Source organism: Euleptes europaea, chromosome 7 (genome assembly GCF_029931775.1).
Source record: "Euleptes europaea isolate rEulEur1 chromosome 7, rEulEur1.hap1, whole genome shotgun sequence".
In the NCBI taxonomy this organism is placed as follows: domain Eukaryota; kingdom Metazoa; phylum Chordata; class Lepidosauria; order Squamata; family Sphaerodactylidae; genus Euleptes; species Euleptes europaea.
In genome coordinates this window covers 98,847,619-98,875,543 of record NC_079318.1, presented here as the reverse complement: position 1 = coordinate 98,875,543, position 27,925 = coordinate 98,847,619, and the positions used below count along the sequence as shown (strand labels likewise).

The following is a 27,925-nucleotide window of genomic DNA, read 5'->3' as shown; positions in this document are numbered from 1 at the left end:
AACCACTTGATAGCAGAAAAGAGCAAGAGTCCAGTAGCACCAGTCTGCAGTAGTAGAAAAATATTTTCTGGCAGGGTATGAGCTTTCGTGAGCCACAGCTCACTTCTTCAGAAGTGAGCTGTGGCTCACGAAAGCTCCTACCCTGCCAGAAAATATTTTTGTTAGTCTTTAAGGTGCTACTGGACTCTTGCTCTTTTCTACTACTGCAGACAGACTAACATGGCGACCCGCTGTGAAACCACTTGATGTTCACAAAGAAAGCATCTGAAAATATTTGTGAGTAGCCTTTTTCTCTCAGCTGAATATCCCGTACGAGATAGCACTGAGGATTTGTTCACACATCTCCGGCAACCTGTTGTCATCATTGCCAACAATTTATTGATGAGGAAGATTACAGAACAAGGGCGTTTGACTTTGCGCCAAGAGTTTATCGGTGAAAGGGATTTTATCTCAAAGAAGGTTTACAGAATGCAGGAAGAGTTTTGACATCTGTGAAACCAGTAATAATAATAATAATAATAATAATACACACACACACACACACACACACACACACACACATATATACATATATACTGTATTTTGGTAAATACCAACCTCCAGGTACTAGCTGGAGATCTCCTGCTACTACAACTGATCTCCAGCCAATAGAGATCAGTTCCCCTGGAGAAAATGGCCACTTTGGCAATTGGACTCTATGGCATTGAAGTCCCTCCCCTCTCCAAACCCTGCCTTCCTCAGGCTCCGCACCCACAATTCCAGGTATTTCCCAACCTGGATTTGGCAACCCTACTACCCTCCCATCTCCCACTGGTGGCCGGGGGTGGGAGGTGGGACCTTGGCAAGCCTAATCTAGGAGCATCCCAACCCAGAATTGGAGTTCACCCTACTAAGCAGCCCTTTTCTCCAGGGGAACTGATCTCTGTTGTCTGGAGATCAGTTGTATTTCCAGAGGACCTCTAGGCCCTTCTTGGAGGATGGCAACCGCATTCGCAAAATACCTTTGCAGTTCTATAAAGTGTACATTTACACTGAGAAGAGCGGGGACAATCTGGTTGGTTCATTTAAAAACACTTTATTTTCCAAAGGTTGTTTTTCCATGATGCAATTTCTGGTTGTCCCTGAGTTTGGAGAGAGGGAATATTTGTTAATCATAGAATCATAGAGTTGGAAGGGACCACCAGGGTCATCTAGTCCAACCCCCTGCACAACGCAGGAAATTCACAACTACCTAGTGTGGTGTAGTGGTTAAGAGCGGTGGTTTGGAGCGGTGGAGTCTGATCTGGAGAACTGGGTTTGATTCCCCACTCCTCCATGAGTGGCAGAGGCTAATCTGGTGAACCGGGTTGGTTTCCCCACACAAAGCCAGCTGGGTGACCTTGGGCTAGTCACAGCTCTCTTAGAGCTCTCTCAGCCCCACCTACCTCACAGGGTGTCTGTTGTGGGGAGGGGAAGGGAAGGTGATTGTAAGCCGGTTTGAGTCTCCCTTAAGTGGTAGAGAAAGACGGCATATAAAAGCCAACTTTTCTTCTTCTTCTCCTCCCACCCCGCCGAGCGACTCCTACTCCATGCCCAGAAGATGGCCAAGATGCCCTCCCTCTCGTGAACTGCCTAAGGTCATAGAATCAGCATTGCTGACAGATGGCCATCTAGCCTCTGCTTAAAAACCTCCAGGGAAGGAGCGCTTGCCCCCTCCCGAGTTTGTAATGTTTGTAAGGAACAATTTTTTAAAAAATATATATTCCCTATTGCCAAGCAGAAAGAGCCGCAAGTTGGGAATTCAGGCCCACCTCTCCTCCCCCTCCGGTTTCAAAGTTCCCCACGCCAGCGGGGAAGCAGCGGTGCTCCTTGCCAGGAGATCATGTGAAGAATCTGACTCTCTTCCCCGCCGCTTTCCTGTGTCCCCCCCTCCCTGCTTTCCCCTCCGCCACGGCACTCCCCTAACATCAGCTGCTGTGCACATCTGAGTAAAGTTTGCATGAGACAAACAGCCCAGATTTTCCGCCGCCTGCCAGACTTCCTCAAAAACAGCCCAGCATAAAAACAACCGCTCCGGCAGCATCCGTCCACTCCGACTGGGCGGTTTTCTGTCCCACCGAACCAGTTAACTTCGAAAGCCGCGGGCCGTTGGCTGATTGTGACTCAGGTGAGCAGGGCTGAGGGGGTGGAGGTTTGCGGACTCCTGGTTTTCATGCCCTCCCTTGGGTGCATGAAGAAATCTAGCTGCGCCCAGGATTGTTCCTGCTTGGAATTGCAACATTCCTATCAGCAGGCAGATGACCGCCAAAGGACTCTTGGGGTGCCAAGGAGAGAGGCCCCTCAGTGGCTACTAGCCATGGGAGCTAAAGGGAACCTCCACGTCCAGAGGCAGTCAACCTCTGAATACCAGTGCAACATCAGCGGAAGGTCTTGCCCTCTGTGCCCTGTTGTGGGACCTCCAGAGGATCTGGTTGGCCACTGTATGAGAGCTGGGTACCCAAGGTTGGGTGGGATAGCGCTTCTAATAAATTATAAATTTCCATTATTTATATTTTTTTCATCCCACCCAACGTTGGGTACCCAACTTCTGTTTTCTAGGTTGGATTCTATTCCCCTCTTTTTTTCCTTCTATCATGGCCACTGTATGAGTTGGGATGTGGACTAGATGGACCACAGGTCTGATCCAGGAGGGCTCTTCTGATGTTCTTATGCCACGGGGACTAAAGGGAACCTCCAAGTTCAGAAGCAGTCAACCTCCGAATACCAATGACAGAGGGCAACATCAAGGGAAGCCCTCGGCCTCTCTGCCCTGTTGTTGGCCCTCCAGATGAACTGGTTGGCCCCTGTGTGAGACAGGATGCTGGAATAGATGGACCCGCACTGGTCTGATCCATCAGGTCTCTTCTGATGTTCTTGTGTCTTCCTGCTCGGGTGCAGAGGCCGCGTTTCACAGGACTGGGCTTTATCATGCTCCCCCAATGTGGGCACAAAGCACCGTCTTGCACAAAAGCTGTGCATCATGTGTCATGATGTTAAGCGACCACTGTGTGTCCAAGTGGCTGCATCCATGTGCCTCTTTTCAGGGGGCTTGTATGGACTGAGCAACGCACATGGTGCTTCAGCGCGAGGCTTTCAGCCGCTTGCCGTGTTCCAAAACGGGGCTGAGTGAAGACCCCAGGGCATGCGCAAGGCAGCGTCAACACAAGCAAACCTGCTGAAAAGGCACTCTGTCACGAGGTCCTGACGAAGAGGCAAAGAGCAGGCCAGGGACACAGATAGGGTTGCCAACCGCCAGGTACTGTAATGCCCAGATATAAGGGCTGGTTTAGAACACGATGTATTCATACGCACACACATGGAAGCTTTGGGAATGTTGGCATCCACAACTATAAGCGGCCAACAGATTACATTGCTTGCCTGGTACGGCCTTTCACCTGTAGAGAAAACAGTGTCTTTGAATTACCTTCATCCTTAGGAATGTGGTTTCTAGTTACTAAGATCACAAGACCTAGAACTGGCTTAGAGACACCTTGGGGCAATATCTATAGGCTATGCTAACTAATGTGGAGTAGACACCTAAAGTCTATTGGTGCTTTTGTGTATCAATCTGCTTGTCAGCAGCCATGGGCCTGCCCCATGCGAATGAATAAATGATGCTGGGCTTGCTTTGTTCTCTGGTGAGTAACTCTGCATCTTATTTGTGGGTTATTTTCCCCCCAGGTCTGTGTTTAGCTAAATAAAGAACTGTTGCTTTTAACCTCCTCCTTGTTGTCTTTATTGGACTCTATAAGACAACCAGGCACTTCAGTACCAGCTGGAGATCTCCTGCTATTACAACGGTTCACCAGCCAATAGAGATCAGTTCACCTGGAGAAAATGGATGCTTTGGCAATTGGACCCTATGGCATTGAGGTCCCTCCCCGAACCCTCCCCTCCTCAGGCTCTGCCCCAAAAATCTCCTGCTGGTGGCGAAGAGGGATCTGGCAACCCTAGACACAGAGAAGCAGTTTCTAGGCCTATCCTGTAGGTTTGTTAGTAAAAAGGCCTATAAGTAGGGTTGCCAGATCCCTTTTCACCACCGGCAGGAGGTTTTTGGGGCAGAGCCTGAGGAGGACGGAGTTTGGGGAGGACAGGGGACTTCAGTGCCATAGAGTCCAATTGCCAAAGTGTCCATTTTCTCCAGGGGAACTGATCTCTATCGGCTGGAGATCAGTTGTAATAGCAGGAGATCTCCAGCCACCACCTGGAGGTTGGCAACCCTACCTATAAGTGGCATTCATAACTCTAAAGAAATGGACCATCACAAGCCAGGGTTGCCAGCTCTGGGTTGAGAAATACCTGGAGATTTTTAGGGCGGAGCTTGAGGAGGGCGGGGAGGGATTTCAATGCCATTGACTTCGATTGCCAAAGGCGGCCATTTTCTCCAGGGGAACTGATCTCTATTGGCTGGAGACCAGTTGTAACAGCAGATCTCCAGCTATTACAGCAGCGTTGGCCCCTGAGGAAGGCTGTCACTTTAAGCCGAAACAGAAAGGAAACCGGACTTCTGTAGGATTGTTCCATCACCTTACCTCTTGGAAAGAAAGACGCGTTCCTAGCTTATGTTCTAGGATTTTTCTTCTTATTGTGGCCATATATGTAACTTTGGACACTGTCCACCACTGTATTAGATACTGGTTGTATCTTTATATGCTTTTTGTAGCATAAAGAAGTATTGTTTGCAGTTTGTTGCTGTTTTCGGTTTGCTAATTACCTGGAGGTTGGCAACCCTGTCACAAACCTTCTGCATGCCAAGCAGAGGCTCTACCACTGAGCCACAGCCGATAGAGATCAGTTCCCCTGGAGAAAATGGCTGCATTGGAGGGTGGACTCTATGGCATTATACCCTGCTGAGGTTCCTTCCCTCCCGGAACCCCGCTCTCCCCAGGCTCCACCCCCTCAAATCTCCAGGTATTTCCCGACCCAGAGCTGGCAAACCTGTTCAGACCTCTTGTTTGCACCCTGGAGAGATACAATACAAGAAAACACAAATACAAGCAAACTCTCCTCCTTGGGGAGGGGCTGTGGCTCAGCGGTAGAGCATCTGCTTGGCATGGAGAAGGTCCCAGGTTCAATCCCTGGCATCTCCAGTTAAAGGGACTAGGCAGGTAGGTGATGTGAACAGACCTCTACCTAAGACCCTGGAGAGCCGCTGCCGGTCTGAGTAGACAGTACTGACTTTGATGGACCCAGGGTCTGATTCAGTAGAAGGCAGCTCCATGTGTTCATGTGTACCAGGCGGGACTGAATCGAGAAAGTGTGGGACGGAGGGGCCGGGATCCAGTTGCTCCTTCTGGGAAGAAGGGAAAGTTGCAGGCCTCCTAGCGGGAGTATAAAAAGCCAGCTGCCCACTTGGCGTCGTTCTGGCACCCAACAGGTGCACCCCTTAAACAACCCAGAGGGGAAATGTGGCCGTTGTTCTGCTAGCCAAACTGGAGATATTTTTAGAGAATGCAAATAGTATGACCAGGTGAAGGGGGGGGGGCAGGAAACCCACAAACCCAGCTGAGTCCCCAATCTGGGGCTTTAGAACAAACATGGTTACTTCACATGTGCCTAGGGGGTTCCCTGGTACCAATATGCAGCCCAGGAAAGAGCAGTAGGGTGAATAGGTCTACTTCAATTCAATCCTGCCCGCATTGGTTGGTGGTGGTTGTTTTGTTGTTTGTTCTCAGCAGTTTTCTGGCTGTGTTTGCCCAAGCAGTTTTGACCCCTGAGATAAAATTCAGGTGCAACTACCCCACTTCTAGGATTAACAGGATTTGGGGAGGGGAGGGACTTCAATACCGTTGAGTCCAATGGCCAAAGCGGCCATTTTCTCCAGGTGAACTGATCTCTATTGGCTGGAGATCAATTGTGATAGCAGGAGATCTCCAACTAGTACCTGGAGGTTGGCAACCCTACCCACTTCTGAAGTGTTCACACAAAGGGTTGAATCCTTGCATAGAGTTGTCAACTCCAGATTGGGAAATATCTGGAGATTTTGGGGGTCTATGGCATTATACCCTGCTGATTTCCCTCCCTTTCCCAAACCCTGCTATCCCCAGATTTTGGACTCTGGGTAAGGCAGGATTTGGGGTGGGGAGGAAAGTCAGCAGGGTATAATCCCATAGAAACCCCTTCAATGCAGCCATTTTCTCCGGGGGAACTCATTTTGGTCGTCTGGAGATCAATTGTAATAGCGGGAGATCTTCAGGTGCCCCCTAGACTTTGCCCTAGGCAGAATATCTGCTACATTTGCCATGGAAGGTGAGAGGGAAGGAAACCCCTGGTGGATGAGGGATCCAGATGTGCATTCTTTGGGGCAGGCGGGCTAATGAGAGCCAGATGTGATCGCACACGTGACCTGCATCTTGCAATGCCTGGCAAAGAAAGGACTTCTGGGAGAGGAAAAGGGGGGCAGAGAGAGAGAGAGAGAGAGAGAGAGAGAGAGAGAGAGAGAGAGAGAGACTCAGCAGAACGGGAAAAATCCAGATGCAGAATATTCCCCTAGCCGAGCTGAGCTTCTAGTTAAAGGTGATTCCCAAACCTTTCAATCTTTTTCAAATTCCCTGCCTTAAGAGGAAGGAACAGGGCTTTAGGTGCTACAGAACCCCTGCATGTCTGCTCAGGAAGCCCTGTGGATTGCAGAGTTGGCAACCTTAGCTGCTAAAGGCATCTCAGGGCAAGGTGCCGTGAGCCAGAGGGAGCCGCTGCAGTTACTGGAGATCTGCAGGATTTAGCCTGCATTGACAGACGTTTTCAGCCCTTCTTGATGTGCACAACTGGCGTTGGGGTGCAACCTGAAAAGTGACCATATTGGACCTCCTGTTCCTGCCTGGCACACTGTGCCTGAGGCTGGGCCAGTGGGCAGAGAGATATCACGCACCCACGGGAGTCCCTGCCATACGTTGCCAGCTCTGGGTTGGGAAATACCTGGAGGTTTTTGGGGCGGAGCCTGAGGAGGGTGGGGTTTGGAGAGGGGAGGGACTTCAATGTCATAGAGTTCAATTGCCCAAGTGGCCATTTTCTCCAGGGCAACTGATCTCTACCGGCTGGAATCATAGAATCATAGAGTTGGAAGGGACCACCAGGGTCATCTAGTCCAACCCCCTACATAATGCAGGAAATTCACAACTACCTCCCCCCCACACCCCCAGCGACCCCTACTCCATGCCCAGAAGATGACCAAGATGCCCTCCCTCTCATCATCTGCCTAAGGTCACAGAACCAGCATTGCTGACAGATGGCCATCTAGACTCTTCTTAAAAACCTCCAGGGAAGGAGAGCTCACCACCTCCTGAGGAAGCCTGTTCCACCGAGGAACCACTCTGTTAGAAAGTTCTTCCTGATGGAAACTCTTTTGATTTTGGAGATCAGTTGTAATAGCCACCATCTATTCATCCTGCCTTCTCCTCCACTCACTGACCGTCCTGCTGAGGGGCTTTGCTCCAGGGGATGCTCTCTTCACACTGCTGGTTCCTGTCCTCACCGCTTCCTTTTCCATTTCAGCATGAGGTGGATCACGCTCCTAGCCGCCCTGCTGCCTCTCGCAAAGGCCACCGTCTACCCAGATGAGACGCTGGACTCACAGTGGGAACTCTGGAAGAAGACACACAGGAAGGAATATAACAGCAAGGTACAGAGAAAAACTATGGATGTATATGCGGATGGCCAAAATTACAGTTTCTTTACATGGTAAAGATATGGAAGAATTTAAATCTACATGGTCAAAGGCTGCCGCATATTGGGACAAATTGGTAAAAACGGATTTTAAGAGTATTATTAACGAATTATAGTATAAAGTGATTCTTAACTAATGACATAATAATATAATTTTTATATATTGCCATAACATTCCATCGGAAGTCCCTTGGTGAAGGGCACTGTGGTGGGGGATGGGATTTGGAGTCAGAGCACTAATAGGGTTTCATAATGAATAATGTATCAGTAGATAATCAGTGCTCTGTATATGTATTTTTTCTTTTTTTACTTTGTATTATATTTTTTTTTCTTTCTTTTTTTCATGTATTCTTTGTATGTTTTCATTATAAAAATGCAATAAAAATTTATTTAAAAAACCAGTAAGGTACAACGTGGTGATAACGTTGCACGGTTTAAAGCTTAAGAACCATTTGGTTAGAATGGTCCCAGCGTTTTGCCCATCGGGGCCAGGGCGCCGACACTTTTCCTGGTGCCCACCAAGTGTGTTTAGCAAGCAGGCAGGGCCAGATGGGGCTTTTGTCCAGCAGGATTTCCCATTGGCTACTGGAGATCTGATTGGCTGTGCAGATTTTTTAAAATGTTGCTTTGGCAGTGGTTGCCACCACAGCACAAGCATATTCGCTGTGTGGCTGGAGGTCATCTGTGTGTACCGAAGAAAATAAGCAGTCCGTTCATTCAAAAAGGCATCCTGTTAAACTTAGAGATCTGAAATGTTGAAGAGTTACTGTTACAGTTATGTGTAACCTAATCCTTTGACCATTGTGGTTGGCTCCGCCACCTGCGGTAGCCCTTTTGGGGTTGCGCCCACCACCCTGTGTCAGAATACCGAAGGTGCCCTCAGGCTTAAAAAGATTAGATAATTGAGAGCCAGCGTGGTGTGGCGGACTCTAATCTGGAGAACCGGGTTCGATTCCCTACTCCTCCAGATGAGTGGTGGACTCTGATCTGGAGAACCGGGCTCGACGTTGTGTGGCGGGAAAAGCAATTGTAAGAAGAAGAAAAAGGATTGGTTTTTATAGGCTGGCTTTCTCTACCACTTAAGGAAAAATCAAACCAGCTTACAATCTCCTTCCCTTCCTCTCCCCACAACACACACCCTGAGAGGTAGGTGGGGCTGAGCGAGCTCTAACAGAGCTGTGACTAGCCCAAGGTCACCCAGCTGGCTTCATGTGGAGGAGTGGGGAAACTAACCCGGTTAACCAGATTAGAGTCCACCGCTCCAAACCACCAAAGCGGCCATTTTCTCCAGGTGAGTTTATCTCTGTCGCCTGGAGATCAGTTGTAATAGCAGGAGATCTCCAGCTAGTACCCGGAGGCTGGCAACCCTATTTCGGTCACATGCCATCTCTATGGCTATCAGGGATTTGTTCCATAATTGGGGCTTCTGCAGCTCTGCTGTACAAGATCCAACCCCTTGACCCTTAACCGCCTTTTGTCTGTGACTGACAGATGGACGAAGTCTCCAGAAGACTCATCTGGGAGAAGAACCTCAAATACGTCAACACCCACAACCTAGAATTCTCCCTGGGAAGACACACTTTCGAAGTGGCCATGAATCACCTGGGCGATATGGTAAGCGTCTATCTCCTCCCGGGGAAGACACTTTTACAGAACAATCTACGAGTACCAGCGGGGAGCTGTTTTATTTTCGTTAAGGAGACCACCCAGATTTTAACTTGATTAATTCTTCGTTTTTCAAAGATGTTTTTTTATTATTATTTACTAATAGAGAAAGAACAAATAATACACAGAAAATACAGAATGGAAGACATAATACAAACTGGTCATACACATGGTCGTATATTGATAACCTAACTGAATTTACTACAAAATGTAGTAAATGCATGCATTCATTTACTCTGAACTAAACCTGCATATCTTAGCATCACTTGATTAATTCCGTGCGAAAGCAAGGGGTGAATATTCTTTTCTTACACCCTTAAAAGTACTTGCCTTTCTCTCTGTTGCCCACAGCACATGGACCACCACTGACATTAGACCAGATTTGGAAACATATTATGGAAATGGCCGTCTTCCAAAATGAACATCCTTGACTTTGCTTTCAATTCTTTTAGCTTTTCAGCCCCTTAGAGTCTCCCAACCTTCAGTTTTGGCAGAGCTTTGGTAACTCGGCTCTCTAAGGTCCCCTCCAGACTTTAATGTTAATCCTTGCATGGTTGGGGAGGGGGCGTGTTTAGACATCGTTTATGGAGCGGGATATGAATGTGTAAAGCTTTTAAACTGTTTTTTGAACGGAATAATATTTTTATTAAAAATAAGTATGTTGGAGAAACATCCTCTAAGGTAAAACACAGATAGGGTAACCTACAGCTCTACAGAATATCTGAACAGCTATCACAGAAAAACAGAAGGTATCAATAGACCTGGTGGTGGACAGTACTACCAAGTCATGAGCCTGTAGGGATTTCAAGGTGAGAAAGGAACAGAGGTGGTTTTCCATTTCCTGCCTCTGCAGAGCAATCCTGGACTTCCTTGGGGGTCTCCCCTCCAAGTACTAACCAGGGCTGACCCTGCTTAGTTTCCAAAATCTGATGAGATCAAGACCATCCGGGTCAAGGTAAGAGATGAGCAGAGGTGGTTTGCTATTGCCTACCTCTGCAGAGCAACCCTGGACTTCCTTGGTGGTCTCCTATCTAAGTACTAACTAGAGCCAACCCTGCTTAGTTTCCAAGATCTGACGAGATCGGGCTGGCCTAGGCCATCCAGGTCAGTTACCGGTAGGCCTACCAGTTGGATCCTCTGCCCTTTTCTTGATGTCAGAAGATATCCAAGCATCTTTTTCCTCCAGGTCCATGTATCCCTTTTTTCCCATCCAGACAAGTGAAGAGGTAGTGCAGAAGATGACCGGCCTCAAAGTCCCTCCGTCTCGTAAGCCCAATAATGAGACGCTGTACATCCCAGACTGGGAAAAGAGAGCACCGGACTCCATGGATTACAGAAAGAAAGGCTTTGTCACTCCTGTGAAGAATCAGGTCAGTTCCTGTTTTCCCTGGGTTCTCAGGCTGAACTTTCAGCCACACTTTCAGGTGGTTTCTTTGTAAGGAAATTTGTTCACTGAAGATTTCACCTGATTAGCAGTTGGGTTGCTCGTCATTTTTGTCATTCGGTGCTCCTGACAGCTGAACGGACTTCCTTTCTGAATTGACACTGGGGAAACGGTTCACTCTGATACACAAAATTGGTTTTAAAATATACCCAGTCTCAGAAAAACCGGGCCTCTCTCTTCCAGAGAGCCAGCGTGGTGTAGTGGTTAAAAGTGGTGGTTTGGTGCGGTGGACTCTGATCTGGAGAACCGGGTTTGATTCCCCACTCCTCCACATGAGCGGTGGACACTAATCTGGTGAACTGGGTTGGTTTCTCCACTCCTACACATGAAGCCAGCTGGGTGACCTTGGGCTAGTCACAGCTCTCTCAGCCTCACCTACCTCACAGGGTGTCTGTTGTGGGGAGGGGAAGGGAAGGTGATTGTAAGCCGGTTTGAGTCTTCCTTAAGTGGTATATAAAAAAAGTGGCATATAAAAACCAAGTCTTCTTCTTCTTCTTCTTCTTCTTCTTCTTCTTCTTCTTCTTCTTCTTCTTCTTCTTCTTCTTCTTCTTCTTCTTCTTCTTCTTCTTCTTCTTCTTCCTTGCTCTGTGAGTCACTGTCCTGGACATGCGTACTCTGAGGATAGAAAATTCTGTCACGTATTTTGGATTCAGCGATGGAATGATATGACTGATGCTGAGAGTCAGCAAATTTCTTTCCTCGACCAGAAGCTGAGGGAAAGTCAGGGCTGTAACTCATTCAGAGACACAGCAGGCAGACTCCTCTGCAGGCTTCTGACTGCCACATTCCCTGCACTGAGTGGTAGAATGGTCCAGCCTATGCAGAGAGACAGCAGAATATCACAACCCCACCGAAAATGGAGGCAAATCCCAAGCAGTAGCTCATTCAGGACACAGCAGGCAGCCTCCTTTGGGGGAACGGATACTTTGAGCATCATGTGTTCCAGGAGGCATCAAGGGTGGGAATTTCCATTGAGTTCATCATCAACCTTCCTTTGTAGGGCCAATGCGGGTCGTGCTGGGCGTTTAGCTCTGTGGGGGCCCTGGAAGGCCAGCTCAAGAAGAAGATGGGCAAGTTGCTGAACCTCAGCCCCCAGAACCTGGTTGACTGCGTCACCGATAACGATGGCTGCGGGGGTGGCTACATGACCAATGCCTTTGAGTACGTGAAAGAGAACCGAGGCATCGATTCAGATGATTCCTATCCCTACATTGGCCAGGTAAGGACCGTTATTGTAAGGTGAATGTCATAACCCTTAATGCAACTCTGATTCCATGAGTCTATGGAATTATACCCCTCTGAGGTTCCTTCCCTCCCGAAACCCTGCCCTCCCCAGGCTCCACCCTCAAATCTCTAGGTATTTTCCAACTCAGAGTTGATAATCCTATTGGCCCTCCAGAGGAACTGGTTGGCCATTGTTTGTGGTTGGATGCTGAACTAGATGGACCACTGGTCTGATCCAGGAGGGCTCTTCTGATGTTCTTAAGATTGTTTGGGCTTCCTAAAAAAAGGCCAAAAATTTGGATCTGGCCTGTCTCTTGTGGGTGGCAAGTCCACAGAGCTTTCACCACCAGTAGGGTTACCAGGTCCCTCTTTACCACTGGCGGGAGGTTTTTGGGGCAAAGCCTGAGGGTTTGGGGAGGGGAGGGACTTCAATGACATAGAGGCCAATGGCCAAAGCGGCCATTTTCTCCAGGGGAACTGATCTCTTTTGGCTGGAGATCAGTTGTAGTAGCAGGAGATCTCCAGCTGGTACCTGGAGGTTGGCAACCGTAACCACCACCGAAGCCCTCCCTGTGGCACTCACTTGCCAGCCTATTAAGGGGTTTGGAGCCCTGAAAGGGGTCTCTAGGGTGGCCATCAGGTTGGGAAATTCCTGGAAATTTGGGGGGCAGAGCCAGGAAGGGCATGGTTTGGGGAGAGAAGGGGCCTCAGCAGGGCAAAATGCCACAGACTCCACCTTCCAAAGCAGCCCTTTTCTTCAAGGGGAACTGATCTCTGTCGTCTGGAGATCAATTGTAATTATGGGAAATCTCCAGGTCCTACCTGGAGGTTACCAACCCTTCTCCTCATAGACCCAAGGAAAGGCTGCCCGAGGACAGGAAAGAGAGCTTGGGGGTGGGAGGAGAGCAGAGGATGGAATTGTGGACCGGAAGGCGTTTTGGACAGGCGACAAAAAAAAGGAACACCGAATTCCATGCCAAGCCCTTGGTATTTTTCGCATGAGACTCTTCCGCTTTCCCTTCTGCAGGACGAAAGCTGTATGTACAACCCAACCGGCAAGGCCGCCAAGTGCCGGGGCTTCCGGGAGATCCCCGAAGGGAACGAGAAGGCCCTGAAGAGAGCCGTGGCCCGGATCGGCCCCATCTCAGTGGGCATCGACGCCAGCCTGCAGTCCTTCCAGTTCTATAGCCGAGGTGGGTAGGAGGAAGCGTGGCAGTTTCCTCTCTCGGAGACCTTGTATTTGGGTGCCGCCTACATCACTTGATTGGTGCTGGGAACCAAGTGGGGAGAGGGTCCTCTGCAATGGGGGAGATGGCCCTTGAAAAATGCCCCTCCTTGCTCAGGAGTCCCAGTTCTTCCTTGGGAGACTTCCAGCCAATTGCAGCCCTCACCCACTGATACTCAGCTGATGGCCGGGTGGAAACTGGACCCGGGGTGAAGGCATGATGGGCCTAGGGAGAAAAATTAAAAAGAATGAATAAGGCCTTGTCTATTTATATGAATTTCCGACCATAGAGTACCTGCTGATTCCTAGAGCTACCAGAGCCACCCTTGTCCCTTCCAGGTAGCTCTAGGAATTGCCAGGAACTCTTTCTTTTTAATTTTTCTCTTAGGATGCTGTCCCCCCTCCCCGTAACCTTCTCTCTAGTTGCCTGGCATCCCTACTCAGTCTTCCTTCTTCTGATGCTGAGCCTGGTACCAGTGGGTTTTGTGAGTCACAGAGCCACTGAGGCGAGGGTCCCCTGCCCCTAGTCTATCTCGGGGTTTCCCAATACAGGCATGTTAACCACTATCCTCTGCAATGAAACCTCCCCTTTCCCCTCCTTTCCTCACAGTCAGCCACCATGGCCCCAAGAGGACCATTCTGCAAGACAGAACTGGAAGTGACATCATGGAGTTGTGCAATGTTCTAGGAATTTCCCAAATCTCTATGGTAAAATCCATAGAGATTTTGGAAATTCCTAGAGCGTCACGCAGTATCGTGATGTCACCAACACCAGTTTTTAAAGTCTGTCCTAATTTTGCTGCCTGGGATTGCCAGCCAGTGTGTCACCTGGAATGACAGACTCTGCCTCTCCTCAGGTGTGTATTATGATGAGAACTGCAATTCCAGCAACATCAACCACGCTGTCCTGGCCGTGGGCTACGGCACCCAGAAAGGTACCAAACACTGGATCATCAAAAACAGGTAACTTCTGGCATTTTCTAGCTTTATGTTTATTTGTATATTTGCTATATTTATAGCCCTCCTTTCTCACTGAGACTCAGGGTGGATTAACTGGTGTAAAATAATGCAGTCAGATAGCATGAGACACCTAATAAGTAATGGCTTAAGATGGGGGTCCCCCATGTGGTGTCAGTGGGCATGCCCACCGACACCTGGTGTTTTTAGAAAGTGGGCATTGCCAGGTGGGGGCTTTTGCCCAGCAAGGCTTCTGATTGGACACTGGAGATCTGATTAGCTGTGCAGATTTTTTAACCGTTGCTTCAGCAACAGCTGCCACCGAAGCACAAAGATCTCTCCTATTTTGCAGAATGACGGACGCACAGGAGCCTTCCTGACCTCCTCAGGCAGGCTGTTTCACAAGGAGAGTGTGTGTGTGCAGGCTGTTATCTCTCTTACCCATTTGCAGGGTAGCAAAAAATAAGTTCTCGACACTAAGCATTGTCATAAGGGTTCCTTAGGGCTCAAATGCTGTCTGTGACGTGCAAATTGCAGGCTCCTGGCTTCAATTTGCCTTGGGGCTGTGGACAGGAGGGGGGGCTTTAATCAACCTCCATTCATTTTCCCGGATATTTGAAAACCAGGCTCCCTGCTTTGTCAGCATTTTAAAGGGGATGGGGAAGTGTGTTTTTCGAGAACACATCTTTTCTCCTTTAAAATAGTCATAGTGGAGCAGTGTTTCCAGTTTCAAACAGAGAAACTGAGTGGAGACTGAAAGGTTAATCCCCTTTCCATTCCTGCACAGTCCCGAGACCAACTGAGGCAGCCGAAGGATGGAATGAGAGGCGTGACTTCTACGGATTGCAGTTTCCAGAGTTCCTTTTTTTTATCAATAGGTTTGAAACCGTTTCAAATGTGTAGTGTAGATCCTGTTTAATATTTTATTTCATTAAAATATTACTATGCCTCCTTTTCACCCAACTCGGGGTCTAGCGTTTCAAACATTAAAATCATGTTTAAAATAAATAAATAAATAATCTATCTATCTATCCCCCCCAAAGTGGTTTACAAAATTTTCCCCTCCTCAATTTTAAATAATACAAACATAAATCCACAGGCCACACACTCAGGGAGGAGAACTCATAAGAGTTAGTGAGGGAACACCAAACGAAACAAAGTCGTCACCCACTGGTGGAAGACAGAAAAGTCACCTTGGGAAGAGAGTTCCAAAGTTATGGCGCCACCACCAAGAAGGCCCTTTCTCAGGTTGCTACCTGCCTAGCTTCAGATGGCAGGTGCACTCAAAGCAAGGCCTCCAGAGATGGCCAAAGTCAACGGGCAGGCTCATGGGGGAGTGGGCAGTCCTTCAGATGTTGTTTTCAGTGTGTTACCGCTGAATGGGTTGTTAAGATGGCAGCCAGTCAGTCATTTGGGTCAGCAAGTTCAGAACATTACAGAGGCATTTACTCACCCACCACAAAATCTCTCATACCCTGACCTGGATGGTCCAGGCGGCTAGCGCAGCTTCATCAGATCTCGGAAGCTAAGCAGGGTCGGCCCTGATTAGTCCTTGGATGGGAGACCACCAAGGAAGTCGAGGGTAGCTACGCAGAGGAAGGCAAAGGCAAACCACCTCTGTTCATCTCTTGCCTTGACCTGGATGGCCCAGGCTAGCCTGATCTCATCAGATCTCGGAAGCTAAGCAGGGTCGTCCCCATTTAGTCCTTGGATGGGAGACCACCAAGGAAGTCAAGGGTTGCTCCGCAGAGGCAGGAAGTGGCAAACCACCTCTGTACATCTCTTGCCTTGAAAACCCTATGGGGTAACCATGACTTGATAGCACTGTCCACCACCACCAATCTCTCTTGCGTTTCACCCCACAGCTGGGGAGAGGACTGGGGTGACAAAGGTTACGTCCTGATGGCCAGGAACATGAACAACGCCTGCGGGATTGCCAACTTGGCCAGCTTCCCTAAGATGTGACCCTGCTACCTCAACATGCTGCATCTGGACCCCCCCCCCCCCCGTGTCTGGAAACCGCTGGATTCCTGAGCTGGCATCGTGGAGCTTCAGCGTCATAATGAAGGACTTGAATGGCAGTCGTTTTGCCTCCTAGGCAGGTCTGATAGCATCCATTAAAAGGCTTTTTGTAAAATAAATAAATCAAAAGTGTTCTTTTTTCTTTCCCTCTCCCCCCAAATTTTCAAAGACAGAGAAATTTAGTAGAATCATAGAATCATAGAGTTTGAAGGGACCACCAGGGTCATCTAGTCCAACCCCCTGCACAATGCAGGAAATTCACAACTAACTCCCCCCCGCCACATCCCCAGTGACCAGAAGATGGCCAAGATGCCCTCCCTCTCATCTTGGTAATAATAAAATGGTTGATTGTTTTCCAGCTAGATAATTTGGAGCAATAAGTGACAGCCGTGTAGTTATTGTTGTTGTTACTATTATTATTTAATTAATTTATACCCCCACAATTTCCCCCAGTGGGATCCAACATGGCTTATGTCATCCTCTCCTCCATTTTATCCTCACAACAACCCTATGTGGTAGGTCAGGCTGAGAGATTGTGACTGGCCCGAGGTCACCCAGTGAGCTTCCATGGTACAAAGTGGGGATTCGAACCAGGGCCTCCCAGATACTAGTCTGACACTCCTAACCACTTCACCACAATAGCTCTCAACATGTTTTGTTTGTAGACCCATCAATCATCCCTGCTTAGTAAGGTTGCCAACCTCCAGGTGGTCACAATCCAAAATAACAAGGCACCTCCGTGCCTATACCAATTGGTTAGAAAAAACTGCAGCGGAGTCTTCAAATACAAAAGTAGCAAAGTCTAATTGGTGCTTACACATATATGACATTACAAAAACATAGTGAAAGACATAAACAAGAACTATTGGAAATATATACAATATATACAGAGCTTAAGTTTTAGTGCAGTCTCTATGCAACATAGCAATCAGATCTTCTAGGTATATATTCCTCTTTTCTTCAATAATAGGTACAAAAATCCCAAAAGAACCACTTTTTGGGAAGCGATGGGGACGGCCATTTCAAGGTCTTTTCTTCAGCCCAAATCAAAGTTATGTTTCCAAAGATGGACTCAATTATTATGCATTTCACTCAGTTCATAGTTCCCCGAAGGATATTCCAAAGTGCAGCTGAATACTGAATACCGTACCTGGAAGATCTAGAGACTGCACTAAAACGTAAGCTCTGTATATATTGTATATATTTCCAATAGTTCTTGTTTATGTCTTTCACTATGTTTTTGTAATGTCATATATGTGTAAGCACCAATTAGACTTTGCTACTTTTGTATTTGAAGACTCCGCTGCAGTTTTTTCTAACCTCCAGGTGGTGGCTGGAGATCTCCTGCTATTACAACTGATCTCCAGACAACAAAGGTCAGTTCCCCAGGAGAAAATGGCTGGTTTAGAAGGTGGACTCTATGGCATTATGCCCCATTGAAGCCCCTCCCTGTCCCAAACCCCGCCCTCCTCAGGCTCCACCCCCAAAATCTCCAGGTATTCCCCAACCTGGAGCTGGCAACCCCACTCCTTAGGTAAGCTTTGCAGTCGAAGTTCACCACAAGCATCTCGATGAGCCGAAGGAAGGTTTATAACAGGCTTGCTTTATGGTTGCCAACTCTGGGTTGGGAAACACCTGGAGATTTTTTTTGGGGGGGGGGGGAGATCCTGGGCAGGGCGGGCTTTGGGCAGAGGAGGGACCTCAGTGCGGTACAATGCCATAGAGCCCACCCTCCAGAACAGCCATTTTCTCCAGGGGAACTAGGGTTGCCAGGTCCCTCTTCGCCACCGGTGGGAGGTTTTTGGGGCGGAGCCTGAGGAGGGCGAGGTTTGGGGAGGGGAGGGGCTTCAATGCCATAGAGTCCAATTGCCAAAGCGGCCGTTTTTCTCCAGGTGAACTGAACTCTACCGGCTGGAGATCAGTTGTAATAGCAGGAGATCTCCTGCTAATACCTGGAGGTTGGCAACCCTAAGGGGAACTTATCTCTGTAGTCTGGGGTTGCCAGGTCCCCTGGCTACCAGCAGGGAATGGGGGAGGTAGGATTGCCAGATCCAGGTTGGGAAACTCCTGGGGTTTGGGGGATGGAGCCTGGGGAGGGGAGGGACCTCAGCTGGGTACAATGCCACACACAGAGTCTACCCTCCAAAGCATCCGTTTTCTCCAGGGGAACTGATCTCATCGGTCTGGAGATAATTTGTAATTCCAGGGGATCCCCAGGCCCCTCCTGGAGGTTGGCATCCCTCCCTAAGATCAGTAGTTCCAGGAGAACCTCAGGCCACACATGGAGGTTGGCAACCCTACAAGCAGATGTCCTGCTTTTCCTCTTTCATTCAGAGCAAAGGGTTATTTTCATTATCTTCAGGGGAAAGCCCTGGATGCCCCACGAGACTCTCTTTGAAAGGACACGGCGTCGCTGTGTCGTGTAGAAACGCCTGAATGAAGCAGGGGCGTGCTTTGTACCACCTGGTGTGTGTGTGGGTGTGTGTGTAGGGGGGAAATCCCAGGGTAGAAACAGCCGAGGTAAATCTGTCCAGACAAGTCCACCAACACAGATAGAAAGAGAAGGCAAAAATGTCACTCCTTCCTGCCCGTCTGATCAGAGATACCAAAAGAAACCCCACCCAGAACAGGGGAAGCAGGGTTGCCAACCTCCAGATACTAATCAAACAGCGGCTTACAGGTGCTAGTCAGGAGTGTGGAATTCAAAATATAGCACAAGACAATTCTTACTTCGCCGTCCAAATACATAGGAAAGGTACACTCCTTCATGCATTGAATGAATAGTGCACGGAAAGACTGAAGGCTTGAAAAAGTTTTCACGAAATGGACTTATACCGGATCGCCATTGTATTACGTCTTGTTTCCGTTGCCTACTGACGCACTTTTATGGATTCATTGTTATGGACTGAATAAGGATTGAGCATTTGGGCTTATATTTTGTATTGTAAAGCCTTATGCTAGGAGTTGGGGTCTCAATTAGACCAATCCTGATATACATTTTTTTGCTCAAGTATTGTGATCATTATAATTGCTTCTAATATACGTCTTTAATAGCAAGTGTTGCAATTGTTTGTTTTCCTTATTTTGGAAAGAATTGTCTTGTGCTATATTTTGAATTTCAACCTCCAGGTACTAGCTGGAGATCTCCTGCTGTTGCAACTGATCTCCAGCTGATCTCAGTTCCTCTGGAGAAAAGGGCTGCTTTGGCCATTGGACTCTATGGCGTGGAAGTCCCTCCCCTCCCCAAACCCCACCCTCCTCAGGCTCCGCCCCAAAAACCTCCCGCCGGTGGTGAAGAGGGACCTGGCAACCCTAAGGGGAAGTGATGAACTCCGTCCACAAACCATCTCAGAGCAAAATAATAATAAATAATAAATAATAATAATATAATATTAATAATAATAATAATAAACTGGCTAATAATAAATGAGCAAAGGTTGGGGCTGATAGGGAATGAAAATTGTACTCTGGCCTTCAGCTTGCGTTTAATTGCTCGTGTTTTAATTTTCGGAGCTTCTTTCGCGGGTAGAGATTCGAGGCCTGGGCTGCCCTGCAATTTCTTCCCTATTTAAAACAATAAAAGACCTCCCCCCCCCCCTTATAAGCATTATCGGCTTTACTGGCAACAGAAGAGCAAGAACAACCCAGGTGTGCAAGTGATGGGCGGTGGGGGGGGGGGGGTTGTTGTTAGTCTTGATTCTGAAACTTTGAGAAAGAAGGAACTGTGAACCAGGCGTGGCAATTCTGCACCCCGGCCCCAGGTGCTGCTTTTCACTGGGATGTCTCCCTGGTACATTTGTCCTGTCACGTGGAGTGTCTAGAGGCAGCTGCTACCCCTGCAGAGGAAGAGGGAAGGGTGAGGGAAGAGATAGTCCATGTGGCTTCGGAGGCCCTCAAACCACTTCTGCAAAGTTTTTATAGTGGCTGCTAAACTTGGTCGAGAACTGCGTACTGGGGCACAGTAGTTTCAGTCTTGAGAGAAGAGCTGGCGTGCCATGCAATAAAACCCGAGATGAGCCCAGCTGCCTCAGACCAAGGTAGGGTTGCCAACCTCCAGGTACTAGCTGGAGATCTCCTGCTATTACAACGGATCTCCAGCCGATAGAGATCAGTTCCCCTGGAGAAAATGGCTGCTTTGGCCATTGGACTCTACGGCATTGAAGTCCCTCCTCTCTCCGAACCCTGCCCTCCTCAGGCTCCGCCTCCAAAATTCCCAGGTATTTCCCAACCTGGAGCTGGCAATCCTAGGACATAGGGTTGCCAGCTCTGCGTTGGGAAATATCTGGAGATTTTGATATGCCTGTCTCATTGTATCAATATTCAATCACAATAAAACAGTCGGAAGTTGAAGATTCAAAGCAGTTTGTTTTATTGGCCGATACGCAAAAAGCCTGGTGAAACTTGCCTAAAGCGCAGGCAATTCACACGCACATCAAAGGGTTGCGCGCATGAATATAGACTTCGGTAATGGGTGGTTACAGAGGCGTAATACACACGTAAGACTCAACTGCCCATTGAACCCTTATAGATGTATAAGCAACTATTTGCATGTCCAATAGAAAATGCTCTTCAAGGCATTCCCTAATGGTTAATGGGAAACACAAGTTTACATTCCAGGATGACACTTCTTGTCTTAAATCAAAGCTCCAGGCTTAATTAGGGAACCTGCCTGTACCAAGTGAGAATGATCTCACTTGCAGCTGACTTGCAAACTGCTTGCTGGGTCAACCTGACCCAGGCCTCACAATAGTGAATCTCTTTGACCAAAGATTTCTACTTCACCCATCATGCATAGTGATTCTAGATCTGTATATAAGAATATATATGTGTGTCTCATGCTATGTGAATATACATATATATGAAAGAATATGTTTTCCCCATAAATGAAGTTAATAAGACATTACAATTTGAGGGGTGGAACCGGAAGACGGTGGGGTTTGGGGAGGCAAGGGTCTTCAGTGGGGTATAATGCCATAGAGTCCACCTTCCAAAGCAGCCGTTTTCTCCAGGGGAACTGATCTCTGTCACCTGGAGATCAGTTGCAATAGCAGGAGCTCTCCAGCCACCACCTGGAGGTTGGCAACCCTATTGGGACACCTCAAGATGCAACAAAGGAATGAATTAAAACAACAGACTTTTCTTGGGGTTTTTTTTCAAAGCATGTGGTTTTCACAGGTACTTTGCCTCTGTACATGTGGGCCCTACTAGGTATCATAGCTAATAGCTGGGGATAAATCCCCACAAATTTGTCCAACTCCTTTTTACACAAACAAACACCACCACATCTCATGGCAGGAAATTTTACAAAATCAATTATACTTTGTGTGACCAGTCACTTTCTTTTCTCTGGCCTAGACTCACTGCCAATCAGTTTCACTGGGTGACCCCAAAGTCTATGTTCTAACAAGGGGTTAAGAACTTCTCTCTCATTTTCTATTAGGGTTGCCAGGTCCCTCTTCACCACCAGCGGGAGGCTTTTGGGGCAGAGCCTGAGGAGGGCAGGGTTTGGGGAGGGGAGGGACTTCAATGCCATAGAGTCCAATCGCCAAAGCTGCCCTTTTCTCCAGGTGAACTGATCTCCATCAGCTGGAGATCAGTTGTAATAGCAGGAGATCTCCAGCTGGTACCTGGAGGTTGGTCACCCTATTTTCTATACATCTGTCAAGTCAGTTGGTAAAAATTCGGAGTTCCAAACCCTTTAGTGCCCACCAGGTGTTTCTAGAAAGTGGGTGGGGCCAGATGGGGCTTTTGATCAGGAAGGCTTCCATTCAGCCATTGGAGGTCTGATTGGCTGTGCAGATTTTTAAAAAGTTGTTTTGGTAGCAGCTGCCACCACAGCACAGGGAACTTCGGTGTGTGACTGAAGGTGTATGCAAGAAAATATTTTTAAACAATATGCTCATTTTATAAGACATTTTGTTAAGCAGAGCTTCTGCCTGAAACATTGAAGAGTTACTGGCCTTTTATGCATGGCCTGTTTCCTCTGGATCTGCTGCTCTCTAAATGCACAGTATTTGCAATCGAAATCTCAAATACACAGGGGCCTCCCCCACCCCGAAGAAATTCCAGGAGTACCTGGTGATCAATTATGCATCCCCAGCAAAAATGCGGAACTTGAGAACATAAGAACATAAGAAAAGCCCTGCTGGGTCAGACCAAGGTCTATCAAGTCAGGCAGTCTTTTCACACAGTGGCCCAACCAGGTGTCTCCAGGAAGCCCACAAGCAAGACGACTGCAGCAGCGTTATCCTGTCTGCGTTCCACAGCACCTAGTACAATAGGACTGCACCTCTGATCCTGGAGAGAATAGGTATTCCTCATGAATAGTATTCATTTTGACTGGTAGCCATGGATACCCCTCTCCTCCATGAACACATCCACTCCCCTCTTCAAGCCTTCCAAGTTGGCAGCCATCACAACATCCTGGGGCAGGGAGTTCCCCAATTTAACTATGCATTGTGTGAAGAAATACTTCCTTTTATCTGTTTCGAATGTCTCACCCTCCAGCTTCAGCAGATGACCTCATGCGCTAGTATTATGAGAGAGGGATGAAAGGTTCTCCCTGTCCACTCTCTCCATACCATGCATAATTTTATAGACCTCTATCATGTCTAACTGCCTTCTTTCCAACCTAAACAGCCCTAAGAGTTTTAACTGCTCCTCATAGGGCAGTTGCTCTAGCCCCAACTTAATTTTGGTTGCTCTTTCTGCACCTTCTCAAGCTCTGCAATATCCTTTTTCACGTGTGGTGACCAGAACTTTACACAGTATTCCAGGTGTTGTCTCAACCATAGATTTGTACAAGGGCAGTATGATAGCAGCAGTTTTATTCTCTTTCCTGTTATGATTATGGCCAGCATGGGATTTGCAGATAGCAAGCCCCAATGGGTGCCGTGTATTTCCAGAGACTAGGCTTAGAGCATTCAGAGTATAAGAAAGTTTAATAAATGAATAAAAAGAATACACACAGTCTGTTCAAGCATTCAGGCTGAGCAAGGGTACAAAGCAAAGGTGATAATATGCCGTCCCCTTTCCCTACACTTTGTAAGAACATAAGAAAAGCCCTGGATCAGACCCAAGGCCCATCAAAAACAAGTAGTCTGTTCACACAGTGGCCAACCAGGTGCCTCCAGGAAGCTCACAAACCAGATGACTGCAGCAGAATTATCCTGTCTGTGTTCCATAGCACCTAAGATAATAGGCATGCTCCTCTGATTCTGGAGAGAATAGGTATGCATCATGACTAGTATTTATTTTGACTAGTAGCCTTATCCTCCATGAACATGTCCACTCCCACCTTAAAGCCTTCCAAGTTGGCAGCCATCACCACATCCTGGAGCAGGGTGTGTGTGTGTGTTAAGTGCCGTCAAGTCGCTTCCGACTCATGGTGACCCTATGAAAGTCCTCCAAAATGTCCTATCTTTGACAGCCTTGCTCAGATCTTGCAAATTGAGGGCTGTGGCTTCCTTTATTGAGTCAGTCCATCTCTTGTTGGGTCTTTTTTCTTGTTGGCTCTTTTCCTGCTGCCCTCAACTTTTCCTAGCATGACTGGAGCAGGGAGTTCCACAATTTAACTATGCGTTATGTGAAGAAATACTTCCTTTTCTCTGTTTTGAATCTCTCACCCTCCAGCTTCAGCAGATGACCCTGCGTTCTGGTGTTACGAGAGAGGGAGAAAAGGTTCTCCCTGCCCACTCTCTCCACACCATGCAGTTTTATGGACCTCTATCATGTCTCCCCTTAACCACCTGCTTTCCAAGATAAACAGCCCTAAGTGTTTCAACCCCTCCTCATAGGGCAGTCGCTCGAGCCCCCTAATCTGCTGCTTCTGGGGGGAAGAGACAGCCAAAAGCCTCCTTGCAGCCCATGGAGATCTTGCCACGGCCCCAGGGTGCCCCGAGGTTTGGTGTTGCAATGTGAAAGGGGAAGGGGGAAGACGTGAGCAATGGAAGAGATGGTCAGTTGCTAAATTTGTCTCTCATATTAGTTCTTCTTTGGGGGCAGCTCAAAAGAAGGAAAACAGTTGAACTTGCTTAGGCTGAAATGAGCCAGCTGCTCAGACGAACAGGCTCGTGGGCTGGCGTCAGAAACACTTTTGCTGATGCAGAAAGCGAAAATCCTTACTTACTTCCTCCCAGCTGCAGGGCAGCTTTCACTGTACGTTCTGGATTATTCTTGTGACCTGAGACCCTGGAGCACTGCTGCCAGCCTTAGAAGATACTGATGTCAATGGGACCAGCAGGCAGCTTCATGGGTTCATGTGTAGAATGTCCCAGGTCCAACCCCCGGCATCCTCAACTGAAAAGATCAGGGAGTAAGTGATATGCAAAACGTGGACCTGAGGCCCCGGAGAGCCGCTGCCAGTCTGAGTAGACAATACTGACCTTGATACTGTTGGATTGCCAGCTGTCATTCTCTCTCTGCCTCTCTCTCCCTCAAGATGTTGCATTGTTTCAGTTAAGATGAGTGAAATGTTATAGAAACCTCTAAAGGCAAATGTTGATTGTTTTAAAAGACTGCGAACCTTTATTAAAAACAGTTTTCTTCAATTTTAATACATGTGCAGGCTGTTCATACTCCTCCACATATATAGTATTGGCTGTTTTGAACTCTGCTGTTTGAAACAGGTGGAATATCCTGCACCGAGTGAGTGCTGAGATATTGCCCCCCAGAAGGGATTGGATTAATTTCCTTCCCCACACACACACACACATACGTCCAGTGGTCTGATTCAGGAGGCAGCTTCATGAGTTCACATGTAGAATGACCCAGGTTCAATCCCCAGATTCTCCAGTTAAAGAATATGGCAGTGGGTGAAGTGAAAGACCTCTGCCTGAGACTCTGGAGTATCCGCTGCTGGTCTGAGTAGACAATACTGACCTTGATGGGTCCAATGGTCTGACTCAGCAGGCAGCTTAATGGGTTCATGTACAGAATGTCCCAGGTTCAATCCCCAGTATCTCCAGTTAAAAGATCTCTAGCAGCAGGTGTTGGGAAAGGCCCTTTTCTGCCTGAGACCCCGGAGAGCTTCTGCCAGTGCCAGTCTGAGAAGACAGTTCTGAGATGGATCATTGGGTGAACTGGAGGGACCCACAGCCCAGAAACCTCTTTCTATGCAGATGGTCCCAGGTTCCATTCCTGGTATCTCCAGTTATCAGAAGTTGGGAAAGTCCCTGCCTGAAACCAAGCAGAGCTACTGCCATCCGATATATTTTTTCTGGGTATGTCCCAGAGGTGTGTAGGGGCTTGTTCAGGTCAGGAGCACAGGATGTCGGAAGATGGTGATCAAACCTCCCCCCCCCCCATTTCTTTTCTCCACCCTGAAGTTACAGGCACACCCCATTTTATTGCGCGTTGCTTTATTCCGCATCACAGATATTGCGTTTTCGAGCAAGTCCATCGGCACCATTTTACCAACAGCATGTGCTCACTTCATGTCTCTGTGTCACATTTTGGTAATTTTTGCAATATTTCAAACTTTTTCATTACTATTACAGTACATTTTTAAAGACAATGCTATTTCACACTTAATAGACTACAGTATAGTGTAAACATAACCTTTATATGCATTGGGAGGGGCTGCAGCTCAGTTTGTAGAGCATCTGCTTGGCAGGCAGAAAGTCCCAGGTTCAATCCCTGGCATCTCCAATTAAAGGGAAGTAGGCAAGAAGGTGATATGAAAGACCTCTTTCTGCCTGAGACCTTGGAGAGCTGCTGCTGGTCTAAGTAGACATTACTGACTCTGATAGACCAAGGGTGTGATTTAGTATAATGCAACTTCATGTGTTCATATGAAACCAAAAAATATATAGCATGTGACTCACTTTATTGCAATATTCGCTTTATTGGAACCAAACTCTCAAAATCTCTGAGGTATGCTTGTATTGGGATATTTAATTAATATATATGACTGGCAGAAAATAACGAAGACTTAAAACGACCACTGCTGAAAGTTAAAAGAGAAAGTGCCAAAGCAGGACTACAGCTGAACTTTAAAAAGTTCATGACTACATGAAAGTAATGACTACAAGAGAATTACACAACTTTAAGGTTGACAATGAGGAAACTGAAATTGCTGAAGACTTTCTATTCCTTGACTCCATCATCAACCAAAAGGGAGACTGCAGCCAAGAAAGAAGGAGATTGAGACTGGGAAGGGCAGCCATGAAGGAGCTAGAAAATATTTTGAAGTGTAAGGATGTGTCACTGGCAACCAAGATCAAGTTAATTCATGCCATCGTATTCCCTATTACTATGTATGGGTGTGAAAGCTGGACAATGAAGAAAGCTGAGAGGAAGAAAGTAGATTCCTTTGAAATGGGGTGTTGGAGGAGAGTGTTACAGATACCGTGGACTGCCAAAAAAAAACAAATCAGTGGGTTCTAGATCAAATCAAGCCTGAACTGACCCTAGAAGCCAAAATGACTAAATTGAGGCTGTTGTATTTTGGTCACATTATGAGAAGACAAGAATCACTGGAAAAGACAGTCATGCTAGGAAAAGTTGAGGGCAGCAGGAAAAGAGGAAGACCCAACAAGAGATGGATTGACTCAATAAAGGAAGCCACAGCCTTCAATTTGCAAGATCTGAGCAAGGCTGTCAAAGATAGGACATTTTGATTCATAGGGTCACCATGAATCAGAAACGACTTGAAGGCACTTAACACACACACACACACAAACACACACACACAGTTTCTGTTCACGTTCAGTTCGCATTAGAAAGGAAGAGAGAGAAGCCTAATCTAAAGTGTACTTTCCCTATCAGAAGTGGCCAGCTGATCCGACATCCTGAGTATGGGAGTATGAGGCATCATTTCTGCAGGAGAAGGCCTGTAGGTACGTGTGACTCCATGAAGAGCCATGCGGAGAGTGGAAAGAACAAACGACAGAGAAAGAAAGAGAGAGAGAGAGAGAGAGAGAGAGAGAGAGAGAGAGAGAGAGAGAGAGAGAGAGAAGGATTCTGAGGGCAGCTCCCAGGTTAAGACAATGAGAGGGACATCCCATTCAAGGAGATAACACTTATTCACACTTAGCGCCCCTCAATGTCCAGGCATGTTGAGTCGCTCTCTCCAACAAAAACACCATTTTTGCAGGGATGTTTCCTTGTGGTCACCCCCTGCAGACTACTTTGGGGCTTTACTTTGATTAGGCTTGCATTTTCCAACAGTCAGAGGTCGCCTCGCTCTCCCATGTTTCTGTGCATTTTCCCCATGTTTTCTGGATCCATGCTTAGCCAGCATCCAGAAAATGCAGGGGAAATGTGGGGGGAAATGTGTAGGGAGAGCGGGGTGACCTCTGATGGTCGGAAAATGCAAGCATAATCAAAGCAAAGCCCCCGAAGTAGTCGGTGGGGTGACTGCGAGGAAACAGCCAGACATAAAGGGCCAAAGTGCTTATTGGCTGAACACATGAAGCTGCCTTATACTGAATCAGAGCCTTGGTCCATCAAGATCAGTATTGCCTACTCTGACTGGCAGCAGCTCTCCAGGGTCTCAAGTAGAGGCCTTTCACATCACCCGTTGTCCGGTCCTTTTTAACTGGAGATGCTGGGGATTGAACCTGGGACCTTCTGCATGCCAAGCAGATGCTCTACCACTGAGCCATGGCCCCTCCCCTGGTCCAAATTCTCTGGCTGAGAAACAATCAACCAAGACATTGTATATGATATATAAGGGGAGGCTGGTATTTAAGTGGAGAAACATTCTT

At 47.6% G+C, this 27,925-nt stretch overlaps 1 protein-coding gene across 1 annotated transcript in view; it reads left to right on the top strand.

The window, feature by feature from the left end:
- The first annotated feature begins 7,510 nt into the window (after positions 1-7,510).
- The window catches only part of LOC130480597 (cathepsin K), a 243,663-nt gene continuing 223,248 nt past the window's right edge, over positions 7,511-27,925 (top strand). The window contains exons 1-7 of the mRNA XM_056853200.1: positions 7,511-7,636; positions 9,172-9,294; positions 10,560-10,715; positions 11,790-12,008; positions 13,041-13,206; positions 14,096-14,201; positions 16,061-16,162. Coding sequence (XP_056709178.1) covers positions 7,511-7,636; positions 9,172-9,294; positions 10,560-10,715; positions 11,790-12,008; positions 13,041-13,206; positions 14,096-14,201; positions 16,061-16,160 — 996 coding nt within the window. The 3' untranslated portion in view covers positions 16,161-16,162. The remainder of the gene's footprint in view (positions 7,637-9,171; positions 9,295-10,559; positions 10,716-11,789; positions 12,009-13,040; positions 13,207-14,095; positions 14,202-16,060; positions 16,163-27,925) is intronic.